Genomic DNA, 16161 nt, shown 5'->3' with positions numbered 1-16161 from the left:
GCCTCTGCCATGCTCTGTGAGAGTCCACGATGGGCCATGGCAGCTTGGCCGCAGGGAGAGACTGTGGGGCTCCATGGGAGATGGAGTCCAGCCAGGCATGAGCCCCCTGGATGATGTGGGGCACAAAGGTGCTGGAGCGACAGCTCCTGTGAGGCACCACAGCCCTGAGTCCATTTCCTGATGGGGAGGGGTTCCAGCTCGGGAGAGCCTTCCCTGCCCTGCTCGCTCGCTGCAGTCCCTGCGGGGTCCCCTCCTGCTGCCCACCCCCTCCCACAGGATGCTCTTCCTGCCCCTCCGCACCCTGCCTGCCATACGGAGCCGTGGTGCTGTCAGCATGGGGGGCCGCTCCCCCCACCAGCTCCCAGCCAGCTTTGCACACTAGCGGCAGAGCTTTCTCCCCCAGCCACTGCACAGCTGATTTCTTGTACCAGTGACTGCCAGGGCTGCTTAAGGGATGCTCCCACCCCACCCACTCCCCTCACTGCCCCAAATGAGCATTGCCCCCGCCCCCATGGAGGGAAGGATAGCTCAGTGGTTTGAGCATTGGCCTGCTAAACCCAGGGTTGTGAGTTCAATCCTTGAGGGGGGCCATTTAGGGATCTGGGGCAAAAATCTGTCTGGGGATTGGTCTTGCTTTGAGCAGGGGGTTGGACTAGATGACCTCCTGAGGTCCCTTCCAACGTTGATGTTCTATGGTTCTAATTGTCCTCCCCCAGTGCCACTGGGAATCGCAGCTCGATTGCTGCTGTACCTGTCTCTGGGGCATGTGGCTGAACATTAGAGGAGACGCCTTGTTAACCTGCCCCTTCGGCTGGAATCCCAGGTGTGCCGGGGCCAGGGGGCTGCCCGGAGACCCCTGCGCACGGGAGCTCATCACCTCCTCCTCCCTCTTGTGCCAGATGGGAGCAGTTTGACAAGAGATATCTGAGCCAGCTCCTGATGCGGAAATCGGCCTATCGGCTGAAAGACGAAATCTGGGACGTTTACTGCAAGCTGAATATCCGCGATGCCATCAGCTTTGTAGATCAGGTACCAGTGCAGTCACCAGCAGCTACCGCACGCCCTGCCCGGCGGCAGCTGGATCGCAGCTTGGCCAGGGCATGGCGGGGCCTGACCCCTGCAGCTCTCCTGGATGAACCAACCCTGCGGGGGGCACTTCCCCGCCAGGCACAGGGACCAGCTCTGCCCCGGCTCCCAGGCCAACCAGTCCTCCCGTGCTGGCAGCCCACCCCCCGCCAGGGCCCTGGCAGTCGCAGCTTGTCAGGCCAGAGCAGTTCCCCTATGGACAGCTGGCAGCCCCGTAGAGCCTGGAGCCAGGAGCAGAAAGCGGGGCCAGTGGGGCTCCCCATGCACTGCCCCCCGGCTGAGCCCCCCGAGTGCTCCCCCCTCCCCCCCGGCCTGGGCCCCTGGGCGCTGCCCTTAAGTGGCCCATCAATAGTAAAGAACACAAACTGTTAAATATCTCTGAGAGCACCTAGCAATTGCTCCTGGCAGCCAGCTCTGCCCAGCCCCCAGGTGGGGTCAGTGGGGGGCTGATCCCCCTGGCAGCCAGCTCTGCCCAGCCCCCAGGTCGGGTAGAGGGACAGGTGGTGCCAGCAGGGGGTAGCTGGCGGCTGGGTGGCTGGTGAGGGACACAAGGTGCCAGCAGAACCCTGGCACCTCCCATCTCGGCTCTGCGGGGGGGATCTGCTTGAGCGCAGGCAGGGGCTTTGACGCCGCTCTGGTCTCTTGCTCCCTTTAGGGTGGTCACGTGCTCTCCGCCTCGAGGCTCACGCTGCCCTCTATGCCCAGCAGGAGCTCCATGTCGGAGTCGTCGGTCACAAACCTCCTGTGAGTGCACTGCGCCCGGGATATGTCCTGCCCTGGGAGCTCCTGGTCCTCCCGCCCCAGCTCTGCAGAGGGGTGGCTGCTGGGAGGAATGGAGCCCTCCCTAACCTCCTACACACCTGCAAATGGTCCAGGCTGTGGCTGACGTGTCCTGCCCAGGTGGCAGATCTGCTGCCACCTCTGGGGCATTGAGTGCTGTGGTGACTGCAGGCCATGCATTAGGATTTGTTGTTATCTTCACTCCATCGCTTACTGCTGGGCCCCACTTACTGCTCTGATGCCTCCGCCCTTGAAAACCCCAGGGCTCACGCACACTCTGGCTGCTCTGCTCCACCGCTAGCTAGCTCCCTCCCGCACCCCACCTACCGCCACAGGGAGCAGGGGGGGCTGGAGTTCTGGGAGGGGTTCTCCTGCGCTGTGTCCCGTGGCCGCTGCCATACGTTGGAAGGGAGTGAGGGTGGCTGGGGTCAGGCCCGTGAGCCGAGGTTGATGCGGGTGAAGCTGCCGTTACCAGTGACTTTCTGGTGGTTTAGTGTGCTGTAAGGGTGGGAAATGGGAGCGTCTCTAAGCTAACAACGTGTTTTAGAGTGTGAATCCCCAAGGTGTTTCGAGGAAGTGTAGACAGTGTGTTCACGCTGTCAGCCAGCGCTGACATCTGCTACGCCCCCATGGCTCCTCGCACAGGCCCGCTCCATTCCCGGCTCCTCTGCACTCCTCGGTGGTGATGGATCTTTCCCTGGAAAAGGGGCTGAGACAAGGGGTGGGGGGAGTTGTGTTCAGTGGGGCGGTGGGAGAGGTGTGGCGCAGGGGGATGAGGGGCGACTATGGAATGAAGGGGAGCATGGGAGAAGCAGGGCTCCAGCTGGAGCAAGGTTGGGCTCAGACAGGGTTCAGCAGAGCAGTGTCGCTCTCTGGCCCTCCGTCTGCCCCTAGAGTCTGCATGGGGGGAGGGGTGGGGCTGGGGGGACAGCAGCAGAGACTGCTCTCAGCACTGCGAGGGACGGGGCAGGCTGAGTGGCATCAGAGAGGACGAAGAGCTGGCGCATGGGGCCAGTTGTCGGCTGCCCTTGGCAGATCTGATCTAGGTTTCCCTGAGTCAGCGAATTGCTTCTCTCTGGGAGGAGTGTCCAGGCTGTCCCTGAGTGCGTAGGAGCCGGGATGTGCCCCTGGCTGTGTGCACAGGCACACACAACAGGTGTGCACCCCACACACATACACACACCTGCTTTCTCCCTGCGGAAGGGCCGAGCCGAACTCTGAGCACTGGCCAGAGGGGGCGCTGCAGAGCAGAGTACAGGGAGCTCAGAGCGCGGGAATCCAGCGAGCTCTGCGGGGCTCTGCCGATGCCCCAGGCCAGGCGCTGTAATGGCTCTGGCTTGGAGGCGCACAGAGCTCACCCGCTCCCTTGGCGCTGGCAGACTGACCGTGCGACGCCTGCGCTCTGGCTCTGCCCCGCCTGCCCCAGCGGGGGGCGCTGAGCGCTCTGCCTGTGTCTCCCTCGCAGGAGGGAAAGCGGCAGCGGCGCATGTCTGGATCTGCAGGTCATCGACACCGTGAGGAGCAGGAGGGATAAGGAAGATGCCGTGATGCACCATGTGTTATGCGGGAGCCTCTACAAACCACGCAGGAGGGTGAGCGTCCCTGGGCCCCATCACCACCTCGCTGCAGCACCGACAGGAGCTGTAATGAGCCGTAGGAAACACTGTGGGGGCATAGAAACCAGCCCTCCCCACTCTTGGTATCTCTCACTGGAGCAGGGCTCTGGCCCAGTGCTGGCCGAGCACTCGCTGTATGCACCAGCCTGGCCCCTGGACGTGTCCTTTCCCAGGGTCATGGTGAGCAGAACTATTCAGAATCGCCTGGTCCCGCAGCCCTGGGAGTTTGCTTAGCACTGAGCTGGACGGGGCGTCACGCCCACACCTTGTATTGCTGTGCACAGGAGGATGGGGCAGCGTTGAGTTAAACGGGCAAGGGAGGCTGAGTAGCCATCAGGCCGGTATCCCTGGGACCGGGGAAATAGAGCAAAACATAAAACAGGGAGAGGCCCTGTGTAGTGCCCGGAGCGGCCGCATCGGCCTGGGGCAGGGAACAAGGGGAGGGATCAGGACCGATGCAGAAGCCTGTCCGTAGCTGGCCCCATCCTAAACAGGAGCGGTTGCGTCAGTCCCACCTGCTGGTCGTTCTTAAGGGGCTCTGAAACCAGTACAAGTCACTAGGCCTCTGGTTCGATTTTCTGGGGGCTTTCTCCCAACCAGCATCTTCCAAACCCTGTGGGCTCCTTGTCCAGGGAGCAACTTGCTGCTGCTGACGGGGGTTGGAGGGCGAGGTCTGGGGCTGCCCCTTCCCCAGGGGCCTAGGCCAGCTGTGTGTCTGGGGCCGTGCGGAGCCAGCCGTTTCCAAAGTTACGGCCAGCCTTTGGCCCTGCTCCCCCCACGTTCCCCTCTGCTGCGTTAGCTGGGGCACAGGTGCCGCTGCTCTGACGGGCGTTGGTAGAGGTCAGTACGTCGGGGTGGCGGCCCACTCCCAGCTGTGGAGCCACAGCTCCTAAGAGCCGTCCGGTCCCGTCGAATTCCTGCTTTGGGCCCTGCAGATTGTGGCTCTGACTAGAAATCCGCCCCAAGGAGCCAGCCCCAGTCTGCACAGTCCTATCTGCACTCTGCCCTGCCCCAAGTGCAGTGAGCACAGGTCCCAGCTGCTGCTCCAACCCAAGCTGCAATGTCCACACGGCTCCTCTTGGTGCGCTAGCTCATGTGAGTCCGTGTACCCCGGTTGGGGGGCTCCCCCCCCTCAAGTCATGCTGCGTAGACAGACGCCCACAGTCACTGTGCTCCGGAGGGAGGAATGCCCCAGCACAGCCAGCCTTTAGGAATCGCAGAGTGTAACAGGCAGCACCACACCGTGACAGGACATTGGGCTAAAGCCCATGCCCAGACAGACAGATGCAAACACCCCCACACCCCACTGCCAGCATCCTATGGCGCCCGCATGCACAGCCCCCTGCCCCCCGCTGCCAGCAGGCGATAGTTCCCGTACACGCCCCCATGCCCCTGCTGTCACTGCCTGTCCCCTTCCAGCTGGCATCATGGACACAAAACCAGCATGGTGCATCTCGGGGGCCCTGCCCGCTCTCAGCCACACAAGCTCTCCCCGGGCTGCTGGGCCAAGGCCCTGCTGCAGCCAAGGTGTGCAGGAACTTTGCCCCAACTTTAAGAGCGTGCCTGAGAACTGATGACATCAACAGCTGAGTGTTTCAAAGCTGTCAAGGGGGTTTAGGCACACAGCACCCACTGAAACAGGTGGGGTTGGTTTGTCTTTGGCCATCTCGTCCCGTGGGGCATGAACACTCGCTGAATGATGGCCCGAGAGCAGGGCAGCCTGAGGAGCTTGTTGTGTCCTCGTCTCTCCTCCTGGGACGGTGCCGAGCGGCTGGGTGGAGGCTGTGGGCCGGGCTCAAGGGGCACGTGATGCTAGGCCTGTGGAGAAGCAGGCCACAGTGGGCAGACACCATGAGGTGGGTGGGGAGGGATGAGCAGTTCATGGCCCCGGAATGAATCACTCACCCCACCTCCCCAGAGGCTCCATCTATGTTTCTTTGCCTTCTCCCTCGGCTAGTACAAGGCCAGCTACAGCCGCCACTTCATCTCCCCGAGTGCACAAGAGCGGCAGGACAAGGAGATATTCCAGCAGAACATGAAGAGACGGCTGGAAACCTTCAAGTCCACAAAGCACAACGTCTGCTCCGCCAAGAGCAAGGCCAGGCTGAAGAAAGATGGCAGGAAAAAGGTGAGTTCCCTAGGGATGGCGCTGCCCCACCTGCCTTACCCGTCTTGCGTGGGCCAACCTCCCTCTGCTGGCTGGAGCCCCACCAGCCACTGTCCCCTGGCTGACAGCAGAGTGGAAACCAGCCTCGTGTTAGCCAGAGCACACGGGACAGCAGGAACCTGCCAACGTGGCAGACAGGCCCTGGGGACAGCCCAACATGGCAGGGGATCCTGGCTTAGGTGCTTTGAGCCGTGCATTTAGACGGTACCAGGTGTGAGCGGCTCTGTCCGTGTATCTGGCCTTCAACTAGGAGAGTTATATGTCACCGATGGTCTCCTATGGTGACCTTATGGGACCCCTTCTTCAAAAGTCCAGCGCCCCTAGTCCCAGGAAATCTGTTCTGATTGACCAGGAAGCAAATGGTGCATCTGTGGCAATGAGATCCATGCACAAAGCCAGCCAATGTCCTCACCTGGAAAGACCCTCCCGGTGGTGTTACACTGAAGCAAACTCCAGTGCTGAGTGTGTACTGGGCAATTCCTGTCCCTCCTGTAAGGCTCCAAGTCTGTTACGCATCCCCTCTGCGGAAACAGCCCTCGAAGTGACACAGATAAGCTGCTGCCCTCTACCCTTCGCAAACTCCAGCATGGCATCATCTTCCTTTCGGCCTCAGGGCTGCCTGGAGGAGTGAGAGGCACAGTCCAAGCAGGGCTCTCTTCTCCACTGTTTGTATTACATGCTCTTGCTGTCAGAAACCATGATGGAGATAGTCTGGCCAAGTGGTCAGAGCCGGAATCAGGAGTCCTGAGTAGGCCTGGAACAAGGCCAGAGTGAAAGCAAGGCTGGAGAAGGACTAGGAACAGGGCAGGAGCAGGAACAGGCTATGGCTTGTAGAGTCTGTACCACAGTTGGGCAGGAGAGAGTTCCAAGCCATGCAGTGAAGTGGATCAGACTGAGCTGCTGTGTCTCCTGTGAGGCTTTTGTACGTGCCCTGAGGGTCACCAGACTAGCTCTGGGATGGTGGATTGGCTGGAGCCTAGCTCAGGATTGACTCCTCAATGCATGGAGCGTAATCAGGCTCTAGTACAGGGATGACACGTGACCTTACAGTTGCATGTAATCAGGGGGGCTGGAACAATTTGTATAGTGGGGGAACTGAGAGCTATTGAACCAAACCGTAAACCCTGGATACGATGGAAACCACTTCAAGCCAGGGGGTGCAGCAGTGCCCCCAGCACCCTTAGTTCCAGCACTGTGCATGTAACCCACCAGTAATAGCAGCTCTCAGCCCTTTAAACAAACCCGCATCAGGTGGGCAGTGTCACATTCGCTGGGTGTGATGCAATTGTTTTGTTGTTATCATCTGCTATTTGCTTCAGCGACGCCTAAATGGCTTTGAATTTTGCAATGACTCTGTTCAGAATGGCACACAGAGTCCACTTTGCCTGCCACAGACAGCTTTTGGAAACAGCGGGACTGCCAGGTACAATCCCGACCAGTGGGGGGTTTGTGTCCCCCCTGCCCTGTCGCCTGGGGTGCCTTGCAATGCCTTACTGGTACAGCTCCCAGCCTGGACTGCTCACAAGCAGCCTGCCAGCATTCAGGTCACTCCCGGATGTGTCTGTGTGTAACTGCAGCCTGCCAGTCACACCCTGTCTCTCACGAGCCTGGGTTCTACTGCAGGGTGATCCCAGCTCACTCCCAGTCCTGGACTTTCCCCCAGAAATGCATGTCCTGTACTGCCCAACCCCTTCCCCCCCCGAACAGTCCAGCTATAGCAAGGTCATTATTCCTTTAAAGGAAGAATATATACTAGCTTGTTATCTTAAGTGGAGTTACCCAGACACTTCAACTTAAACACACTGGATTAGATCAAACAATAAAACAAATGAATTGACTACAAAGAGAGATTCTGAGTGAGTACCAGCAATGAGGCATAAAAGTCCGAGATGGTTACAAGAAAAAATAAAGATAAAATTCTTCCTCGTGCCTAACTGAACAAACGACATTAGATTCAAGCAAAGTTTCTCACCACGGGCTTCCCACAGCGATACTGACCAAACTCCTTGGGTCAGGCCCCCTCCCCCAGAGTCCAGCAGGCGGCTCCCTGTGTCTTCGCAGGGACAGCGAATGAGATGGGCAGGGAGAGAGGGGAGCCTGGGGGGTTTGCCCCTCCTTTTTATAGGTGTTTAGTCCCTCTTTGAAAAGCACTTCGAGCTGAGCCCCAGGAGACAGTCTGTGTGCAAGGATGTTCCCTGCTGCTTGTTGTCACCTGTTTGAGCTGCCTTTGTCTTCCCTTTCTGCTTGATGACTCTGTTTACGGCTTAAATGGAAATTAAGGCAAACCCACATTCCCTTGTTTAGGAGAGACCTGTTTGCCGACTTCTGCCTGGGCTGGGCTGTGGGCTTTGGAACATGTGCTAATAACACCGTACAGGGGATCTTACCCCTGTACATACAGTCTCACCACACACATTTTATCAGGACAATGCTGGCCAGCAAATCATGAGTTTTCAGATGATGTTTATGATTGTTACAACAGCACTTGGGGTGTGAACTCGGGTATATTTTGTCACAGCCAATTAAACTGCCTTTCCAGCCTGTTTACATCACTGGAGCATGGCAAAGGGGCTAGAGTGGTGCTGAGAATCTGATGTGTGTGTCAGGGTTCCCTCCCCACTCTGAACTCTGGGTACAGATGTGGAGACCCTCATGAAAGCCCCCCTAAACTTATATTCTAGCAGCTTAGGTTAAAACTTCCCCAAGGCACAAAATGTTTCTTTGTCCTTGGACGATATCGCCACCAAGTGATTTACACAAAAATTCAGGAAAAGGGTCACTTGGAGTCCCTGTTCCCCCAAAATATTCCCCCAAACCCCTTCACTCCCTTTCCTGGGGAGGCTTGAGAATAATGTGAATACCAACCAGACCCTTTGTCTCTAGGACACTGAAAATCAAACAGATTCTTAAAGGAAGAACTTTATTTAAAGAAAAAGTAAAAGCATCACACCTGCAAAATCAGGATGGAAGGTAACTGTACGGAGCAATAAAAAAATTTAAACACAGAGGATTCCCCTCTAGGCTCAGTTTCAAAGTTACAAGAAACAGTAATAAAACTCCCTCTTAGCATAGGGACAATTCACAAGCTAAACCAAAAGATAATCTAACGCATTTCCTTGCCCTTACTTACAATTTATGTAATTTTAGAGAGCTCATTTCAGGTCTGTTTTCAGGAGATGTTTCACCTGCCTGGTCTCTCTCTCCGTCCAGAGAGGGAACTACAAAAAGGGCACAAACCAAACCTCCCTCTCAGATTTGAAAGCATCATATTTCCTTAGTGGTCCTTTTGGTCAGGTGCCAAACAGGCTATTTGAGCTTCTTAACCCCCTCAGTACGTCTGGCCAGGAGGGATTTGATGTTGCTGCATACACAAGGGTTGTTACCCTTCCCTTTATTTTTATGATAGCGTGCGTGTGTTCGCGCACCAGGACGCAAGCGCTGTCTGTGTGTGCGTGCGTACACCTGAGCGTTTGTGGGGGGCGTGCAGGAGCATTGTGTTTGCTCTAGAGCAGACACTTGGGAGTGGTGCCCCTGGCGAGTCACTGAGCGCCACGTAGGTAGCACGGCTCTGCAATATTTCAGGGAATGGGGGACTCAGCCCAGGCTCCAGAGCAGGGATCTGACCCAAGGCCTTTTCTCGTCATTAGCAGAAGAAGAGTGCCGCGAATGCCGAGCTGCCCAACGGAAAGCCACCCAGAAGCGTTACCTGGCAGCAAACAGGTAAGGCCCAGGGGCAGCAGGGGGGCATGGGAGAGCCAGGCATGGGGAGGGCAGTGGGCTTTTTGTCCCACTAGGATAGGCCCCTGGAACGTGATGCCTGTGGTTTTCTGCACTATGTGTTCCCAGGAGGAAAGGCCTTAAGGGACCGGTAAGAATAGAAGCCTACAGGAAAGCAACATGCCCCCTTTCGTGCTCTCCTTACAGCCTCCTGGCCCCATGCAGCCTCCTGCCAGCTCTGGTCTCTGGAGAGCAGCCTGGCACAGCACAAGCTAGGAAGGAGCAGTGGGCAGGGGGGCTGCTCTGCTCCCCTGGGGGGTGGGGCTCATTAGAAGCTGATCCTCGGACACCTGCCTCACTGGGCATTTCCAGTGGCTGGAGGCAGCGCCGTCACATCCCGTCTAGGGCAGGGTGGGGCTGTAGGCCTCCCAAATCCCAGCTGGAAGGTGCCGGGGGTGTGCAGTCAGGTGTGGCCCTGGCACCCTTGGCACTGTGCTGCTTTTGACCAGGCTGCAGCTACAACAGACCCTGTGCCCCTCCAACCCCAGTGGGTGGCAGCTTCACGGAGAGGAGCTTCAGGAAGCCCAGGATCTGGGGGGAAGGTTGGGAGAGGCCATGGAGCAGCTGGAAATGGTCCCTGGGCTGGGCTGAGCCAGGCCAGCCCTGGCATCCCCTGGAGGCTGCAGCGGCCGGCATGGTGTGTAGGTGCACAGATCATGTAAGGAATCTGAGGCCTGCACCTACCACGCTTCCCCGTCTTCTCTCCCGGCAGCTGCCGTTCTAGTGGCGGTCGACTCCGACGATGAGGAGAGTGACAGCTCCGAGACAGAGAAGGAGGATGATGAGGGGATCATCTTCATCGCTCGAGCAACGGACGAGATCCTGCAGGGCAAGAAGGCGTCCGGTAGGGGCCCTCTCCCAGCGGTTGCAAGGGGGCTAGTGCTGCAGGGCTGGCATGGAGAGCTGCAGCCTGGGCTGCAATGAGGCTGGGCCGGTGAGGAGCAGAGCGTGCCTGGCTCACAGGGAGCCCGAGCTGAGTGCCACGGGGCAGCTGGCGGGGTAAAGGCCAGTGGTGCTGCCGCAGGGCACTGTGCCAGGAAAGCAGGAACCGTCCTGCCTCAAGTCAGCAGCCAGGCTGTACTGGGAGCTTCCGTCACTGCAGGGTTTGTTACCCAAAACTTCACTGGTCTGTTTTTCAGGCAGCATCAGGAATAAGTCAGTGGCGACACAGCTCCTCCGCCTGGTAAAGGATTGGTACAAACAAGAGTGCTGTTACCTAAACCTGCTTTGCGTTAGGCCCAGCTAGCTCGTCTGAGCCTCCCGCCTAGCCCTGGCAGCCCCTGGGGAGGGAGCACTGGGTCGTATCTGGGTGCTGAGCACTGCACAGCTGTGCTTGGAATCCAGCCTCAGGGCAGAGCCAGAGGGGGAGCTCAGGTCTCATGGGAGAGCTCTGTGGATTAACCCTGGGTTGGAGGCTGCTCCCCCTGCATTCGTTTGCCCATGAGCTGAGGAGAAGAGAAGACCCCCCCACCTTTTCCAGGCTGGGCCTGGTGTCTCCGGCCCCAGCAGGAATGCCCCCACTTGAGTGACTGGGGTGGTCCTGGGGCTGAGTGAGTGGATGAGCCACCTCTTTAATAGGAGGTGGTCCGTGAAGAATAAAGTCCATGGGGGGTGGGGCTTTCAGTACAGCGCTGGTTTGCATTAACACTGGTTCTCAAACCGCCGCCACCACACAATCACATACACCAATTAAAACAAAAAGTCGCCCCGCAGCCCCTGCTAACGGAAAGCCGATGCTCCATTGTGGTAAGGGCGAAAGCAAACCCGCAATGGTGGCGGGTGGCCCTGGCAGCCGGTTGTTTCACTCTCCTTTGCCTGTGTCCCCGCAGGCAGCCTGGACGTCTGCCCGAGCCCACGTATCATCCCCCCTTCACCCACCTCGGCGGAGAAGGAGCTGCCCTGGAAGGGTGACCGGGGTGACCTCGCTGTTTACATCTCCTCAGAAACCACCAAAATTGTGCCAGTCGACATGCAGACCGCGTGGAAGCAAAGCATCTCCTCGCTGGAGAGCGTCGCCTCCCCGCCCGGGGCCGAGCCAGACCCACATGCCAAGATGTTGGCTGGCCCGGCGCCGGAGGAGAGACACATGATGCCAGAGCAGCCCACCTGCTTTCAGTTCCCCAATCCCCTCCTGAGAAGCAGCAGGCCTCAGAGCGCTGGCAGCCCGGAAAGGACGGAGCAGCCGGAGCTGCAGCCTTTGATGGCTCCGGACGAGCACGGCAGGATGAGTACGTCTGCCGGGCCTAGCAACAGCAGGTGGCTAATTCAGTTCAATAGACACGCCAGATTTTTGGATGGATAGTGCGCTCAGCCGTCGCTGCAGAGCGACCGCTCGGCTGGAGCTAGGCACCTGGCTTCGAACCTCGCGGGGGCTGTCTTGGTAAATCAAAGGGCTCGCAAGTGCGGTCGGAGAGCGTGGGACAGGGAGGCCTTTCAGAGCTTGAGTTCGCACTGAGCCAGCAGCGGGCGTCGGCCGGTGGAGGTAGCCGTTCAAAACTCCAAGCAGGTGGGCTGGCTGCCTGCTGTAATAGTGTCAGTGCCCTTCGCAGCTCCTCTGCGCAGTGGGAATAACCAGATCCTAAACCCAGCCCTTCCAAACCCTAAAGCACGAGGGGCACTTTCCTCCCCGCCTGGCTGGTTGGTGTCTTGGTCCATGGCCTGGTTGCCCCATGACAGCCGATTTTTCACCCCCTCTCTGCATCATAAGACCTCCCAGGCAGGGGGTAGGTGCTGCTCTGCAGTCCCTGCTGCCCATTCTCCAGCCGGCAACAGGAGCGAGGAAGGGTTCCAGAACAACGGCACCTAGGCAGGAGCCCCCAGCCTCAGCATTTCTTGGAGTGGCCGGCCCGTGTCGGGTGAGTGACATAATACGAGAGGCTGTGGTGTGCCCTGCCTGTGTGGCGCCACAAAGACACAGCAGCCTAGCACTGGGAGGTTGTTGCAACGGCAGGGACCAGCCTGGCTCCTAGCTGGGTAAGGAGCTGAAAATAAAATGCAGGTGAGCGTCCCTTAATCGGCAGTAAAGGCAAACGCCAGCTGGGAGGCGAGAGCTCAGGACACTTCCATCGCCTCTTCCCAGCGATTGCTGGAGCTCTGCGTGTTTAGATCACCCGTGTAAATGTCCCTCACCGGGGTGTCTGGGCACGGACATGTACTAACCGAAGAGACTCCCAGCACCGTGGGCTCCACTTGCCTGCTCAGCGCTTAGTACTTGGAGCCGGGACATCTGTGAGCAGCTTCTGTCAGGGCCTGTCTACACACAGAGTTAATCTGGAATAACTAGTGGGCTTTCAACTCATCCCTACCTTAATGCAAATTAACGGTCAAGAGTAGACGAGCCTGACGGGACGGGGTTGATGGGGAAGGGACTTTTCAGTAGGCGCTGCAGGTGGCTGCATGTTCCCATCTCCACCGCACTGACGCTGTCCTGTCTCCAGCGCCCTGGAGCCTTGCTCTGGGCTCTACCAGTCCCTGGGGCCCTGCCCAGTGTAAGGGCCTGGAGGCGGGCCGAGCAGGGAGGGCCCAGGCAGTTGGGAATGGCTGGCCTCTGAGTCAGGGTCAGGTTTCTCTATCCCTGAGATACCGTCGCAGTCAAACCAAATCAGTCTTCACTGGAGATGTGTTGAGACCTTGCCCTGGGTGGGGTCAAATGGGTGGCGGTACATGCTGCAGCTCTGCCCGCATGAGACGGCACACATGCACTCCTGCCAGATGGGGTATCGCTTGGGTGCGCTCTGCCAGCCCCTGGCTCCCTCTCGCTGGGCTAGGATGCCCTGCTGGCCCCTCTGAGACAACTTGCGCTTTGCTTATTTTCCTCCTCAGTTAGGAAAAGCAGAAACGCCCCGGCCCAGCTCTGTACGCTAGTGGCACAGAACTGAGTTGCCACTCCCGCTCGATCGTGCAGAGCTTCATGAGACGGTCCCTGTCTCCTTCCTCACATGCTTTGATGAGCAGTGAAAGAGTTAACAAAGTTGGCAGTTAAATCATCCCCATTGGGGACTGGAGTTAACCCCCCCTGAGGTGAACAGGATGGCTCCCACTTCCCAGGGCTGTTGTGTCAGGCTCTCTGCAAACGCAGGCTGACGGTGCATCAGTTACCTTCACGTCCCATGTGGAAGGGTGGGGAGGAGTCGCTGCAGCCTGTGTCTGCTCACGCCTTCCCTTTGGGGCACTGGCTGTTCTTCAAGCCAGAAACTGGAAAGTGACGTCAGAACGAAGCTGTATCCCTGACCAAAGCCACAGACCTTTCCCCGGCATCCCTTTCCTGCCCCTTGCCACGAGCCCACTCCCCATCGCTCCCTCTTCCACCAGAGCTTGCTCAGCCCTTTCTGGAATCACCTGCCGCCTTCCCTGCAGGGTCTGACCATTACCTGTCCCTGTCCTTAAAGGGGCTCTGGCTGAAGAGGGCAGGCTGGCCCCAGGCCCCCTGGCCCTGTGAGGGGCAGAGCACCCTGTTACGGGGGTGTTTGGTACTCAAGTTTTGATTCTGGAGCAGTTTGGGAGGTGTGCTCATTCCTTCAGCTCCCATGCGTCCCCAGCTCACGCCCTTGCCCCTGAAGCAGAGAGGAACATCCAGCACCACAGTCCGTGGTTCTAACCACTAGACCCCACTGCCTCCTTCAGGGAGTTGGGGGTGAGTGGGGAGAGCAGCAGCACTGTTACAGCCCCGAGAATCCCCCCAGCCCCTTCTGGCTTTCAGGCACGTCTCCAGCCCCTGCACGAGTCTGCTTCTTTTAGAGCCCCCCGGTGCTGCACCTTCGAAGGCCTCTGGAGCTGCACATGGCGAGGCCATGGGATTAGTGGGCCAGCCCCTGGTGTACTGACTAAGTGGAAAGGTCTCCGTTCCAGCTGCAGCTTATTCACCTCGCCGCTGGCCCCAGGCAGAGCCCGTGTGACAAGCATGACACGCCCCATGCTGTCAGTGGGACCGGAGCCCAGCAGCTGCAGCACCAGAAACAGGCTTCTGTCCCACAAGGTGAACGTGAGATGCTGCCAGTGGGAGTTAGTAGCAGGTCAGTCACAGGTGCCACCCCAGGGTAGGCAGCATCCTTCCATGGACCCCAGCTGTCCCCTCCCCTGGGAACGGGAGGGGGTCAGCATGGAGGGGATACTCTCCCCTGCCCCCATCCTGCACAGAGTGCTGCCTGGGGGTAGTGAGGAAGGCTGGGAAGGTGAGTGGGTTTGGTGCTATTTCTCAGGTCAGAGCTGTGATCTGGACGTTCTGGTACAGTTAGGTAACAGCCCAGACAACCTGGAGCTGCTGAGGGGACAGGCCCTGAAACTGCTCTAAGCCGGATGGCTAGAGACCAAGCAGAACCGGAGCAAATTTCATTCCTTTCTGGTCACAACCCTGGCGGCCCCGTAGCATTGGTCTCTGGAGCCCTTGCGCAGGCTCTGTTTGCTTTCATGGTGTCCTCAGTGCAGGTGCACTGTCCGTACCTGGCTTACAGGGTGAGGAGGGAGGGCTTTACATGGGTTTGCATTACCCATACTGTATATGGGGCTTTGATGATTTCTGAGATCAGACCATAATGAAACCTTTAGCTCGGTTGTGTTTTCTGTACTCATGAGCGCAGCAAATGGTGAAAGCGTGACTATTAATTGCAATGAATATTGTTTTCTCGTGACAATACATGCGAAGTATTTTGTAGCTTGCATTGGAAACAATAAACTGGACTCTGCAACCAGTGCTTCCCGTTGTGCTCATGGGCGCATCGCAGGGCTGGGTTGCAGGCTGGCCCTCGATTGCCAGCTCCCAGAGGGAGCATTAAGGCACAATACAGGAGCGTGGTCCTTCACCCAAACAAGGGTGTGAACCTGGGATTTCAGAGGTCAGGTTACCCTGGGATGAAATCAGCAGATGATACGGCAGGAAACGCAGTTGTGGCATAAGCAGTGTTGAACTTGCCCGGCTATGACTCACAAATAACCAGACACTGGCATAGGCACCACGTATGAGAGGCCAGGGAGGGGAATGCCGCGGGCGCAGCGAAGGTCACCCCTCCGGATGCCCACCGGCCCACCGCTGCCTTAGAAATGGGGGGCCCACCTGCACTCCACCCTGCCCCCACTCTGCCTTGTCCCTCAAGGCCTCCTGCCGCTCACTCCTCTCCGCCCCTGGCACTCGCCTAAAGCAGGGAAGGGTGATGGGGCCGTTCCAGGAAGGGGATGGAGAGGAGTGAGAGGCGGGTGGGGCCTTGGAGAGGAGGCTGGAAGAGGAGGAGTGAGGGTGGGGCCTTGGGGGGAGAGGTGGAGCGGGGGTAGGGTGCCCCCAAACTGAGGACTCGCGTGCTGCCTGTGGACACTGGTGGTAGTGGCAGTGCAATGATCATGCCACAGGTTACATTGAATAGCTTTGGAAAGACATTCAATGTGTCCCCCCCTTTCCACTCGACCCTCACTAGATCTCACACAGCCAGGCTGCTTCTTCCTACAGACCAGCTCTAAAACCCGCCTGGCCTCTCCATCCCCACTCATCCAGGCCACTCATCTCGCCTCTCTGCTCCTGCCCCATCTCCACTCCATCCTGGACAAAGCCCCATCCAGAAAGCTGCTGCATCAGTCCCCTGGTGCCTTGCTTTGACCCGCTCACATCTCTGCGCATCCCTCCACCAGCTCCCCCTTCTCTGTCACGTCAACAAAGAACTCGTCTTCGCTGCCAAGGCCCTCCATGGCCTAGCGCTGCCCACCCGTCGTCTCTCCTGGGCTCTCAGGACATTGGCCCCTGCTAACAAT

General features: G+C 58.4%; 1 protein-coding gene across 2 annotated transcripts in view; it reads left to right on the top strand.

The window, feature by feature from the left end:
- Positions 1 to 15110, top strand: part of SLC9A5 (solute carrier family 9 member A5) — a 58793-nt gene extending 43683 nt beyond the window's left edge. For both annotated transcript variants that reach the window (XM_050923158.1, XM_050923159.1), the window contains 7 exons: positions 900 to 1029; positions 1742 to 1830; positions 3332 to 3458; positions 5440 to 5610; positions 9297 to 9369; positions 10139 to 10270; positions 11256 to 15110. In XM_050923158.1, the coding sequence (XP_050779115.1) occupies positions 900 to 1029; positions 1742 to 1830; positions 3332 to 3458; positions 5440 to 5610; positions 9297 to 9369; positions 10139 to 10270; positions 11256 to 11728 (1195 nt within the window). In that variant the 3' untranslated portion in view covers positions 11729 to 15110. The remainder of the gene's footprint in view (positions 1 to 899; positions 1030 to 1741; positions 1831 to 3331; positions 3459 to 5439; positions 5611 to 9296; positions 9370 to 10138; positions 10271 to 11255) is intronic.
- Positions 15111 to 16161: the final 1051 nt, after the last annotated feature.

Source organism: Gopherus flavomarginatus, chromosome 14, assembly GCF_025201925.1.
Source record: "Gopherus flavomarginatus isolate rGopFla2 chromosome 14, rGopFla2.mat.asm, whole genome shotgun sequence".
Lineage (NCBI taxonomy): Eukaryota > Metazoa > Chordata > Testudines > Testudinidae > Gopherus > Gopherus flavomarginatus.
The sequence above is the reverse complement of the archived record's forward strand: the minus strand, read 5'-3'. Positions and strand labels throughout refer to the sequence as shown.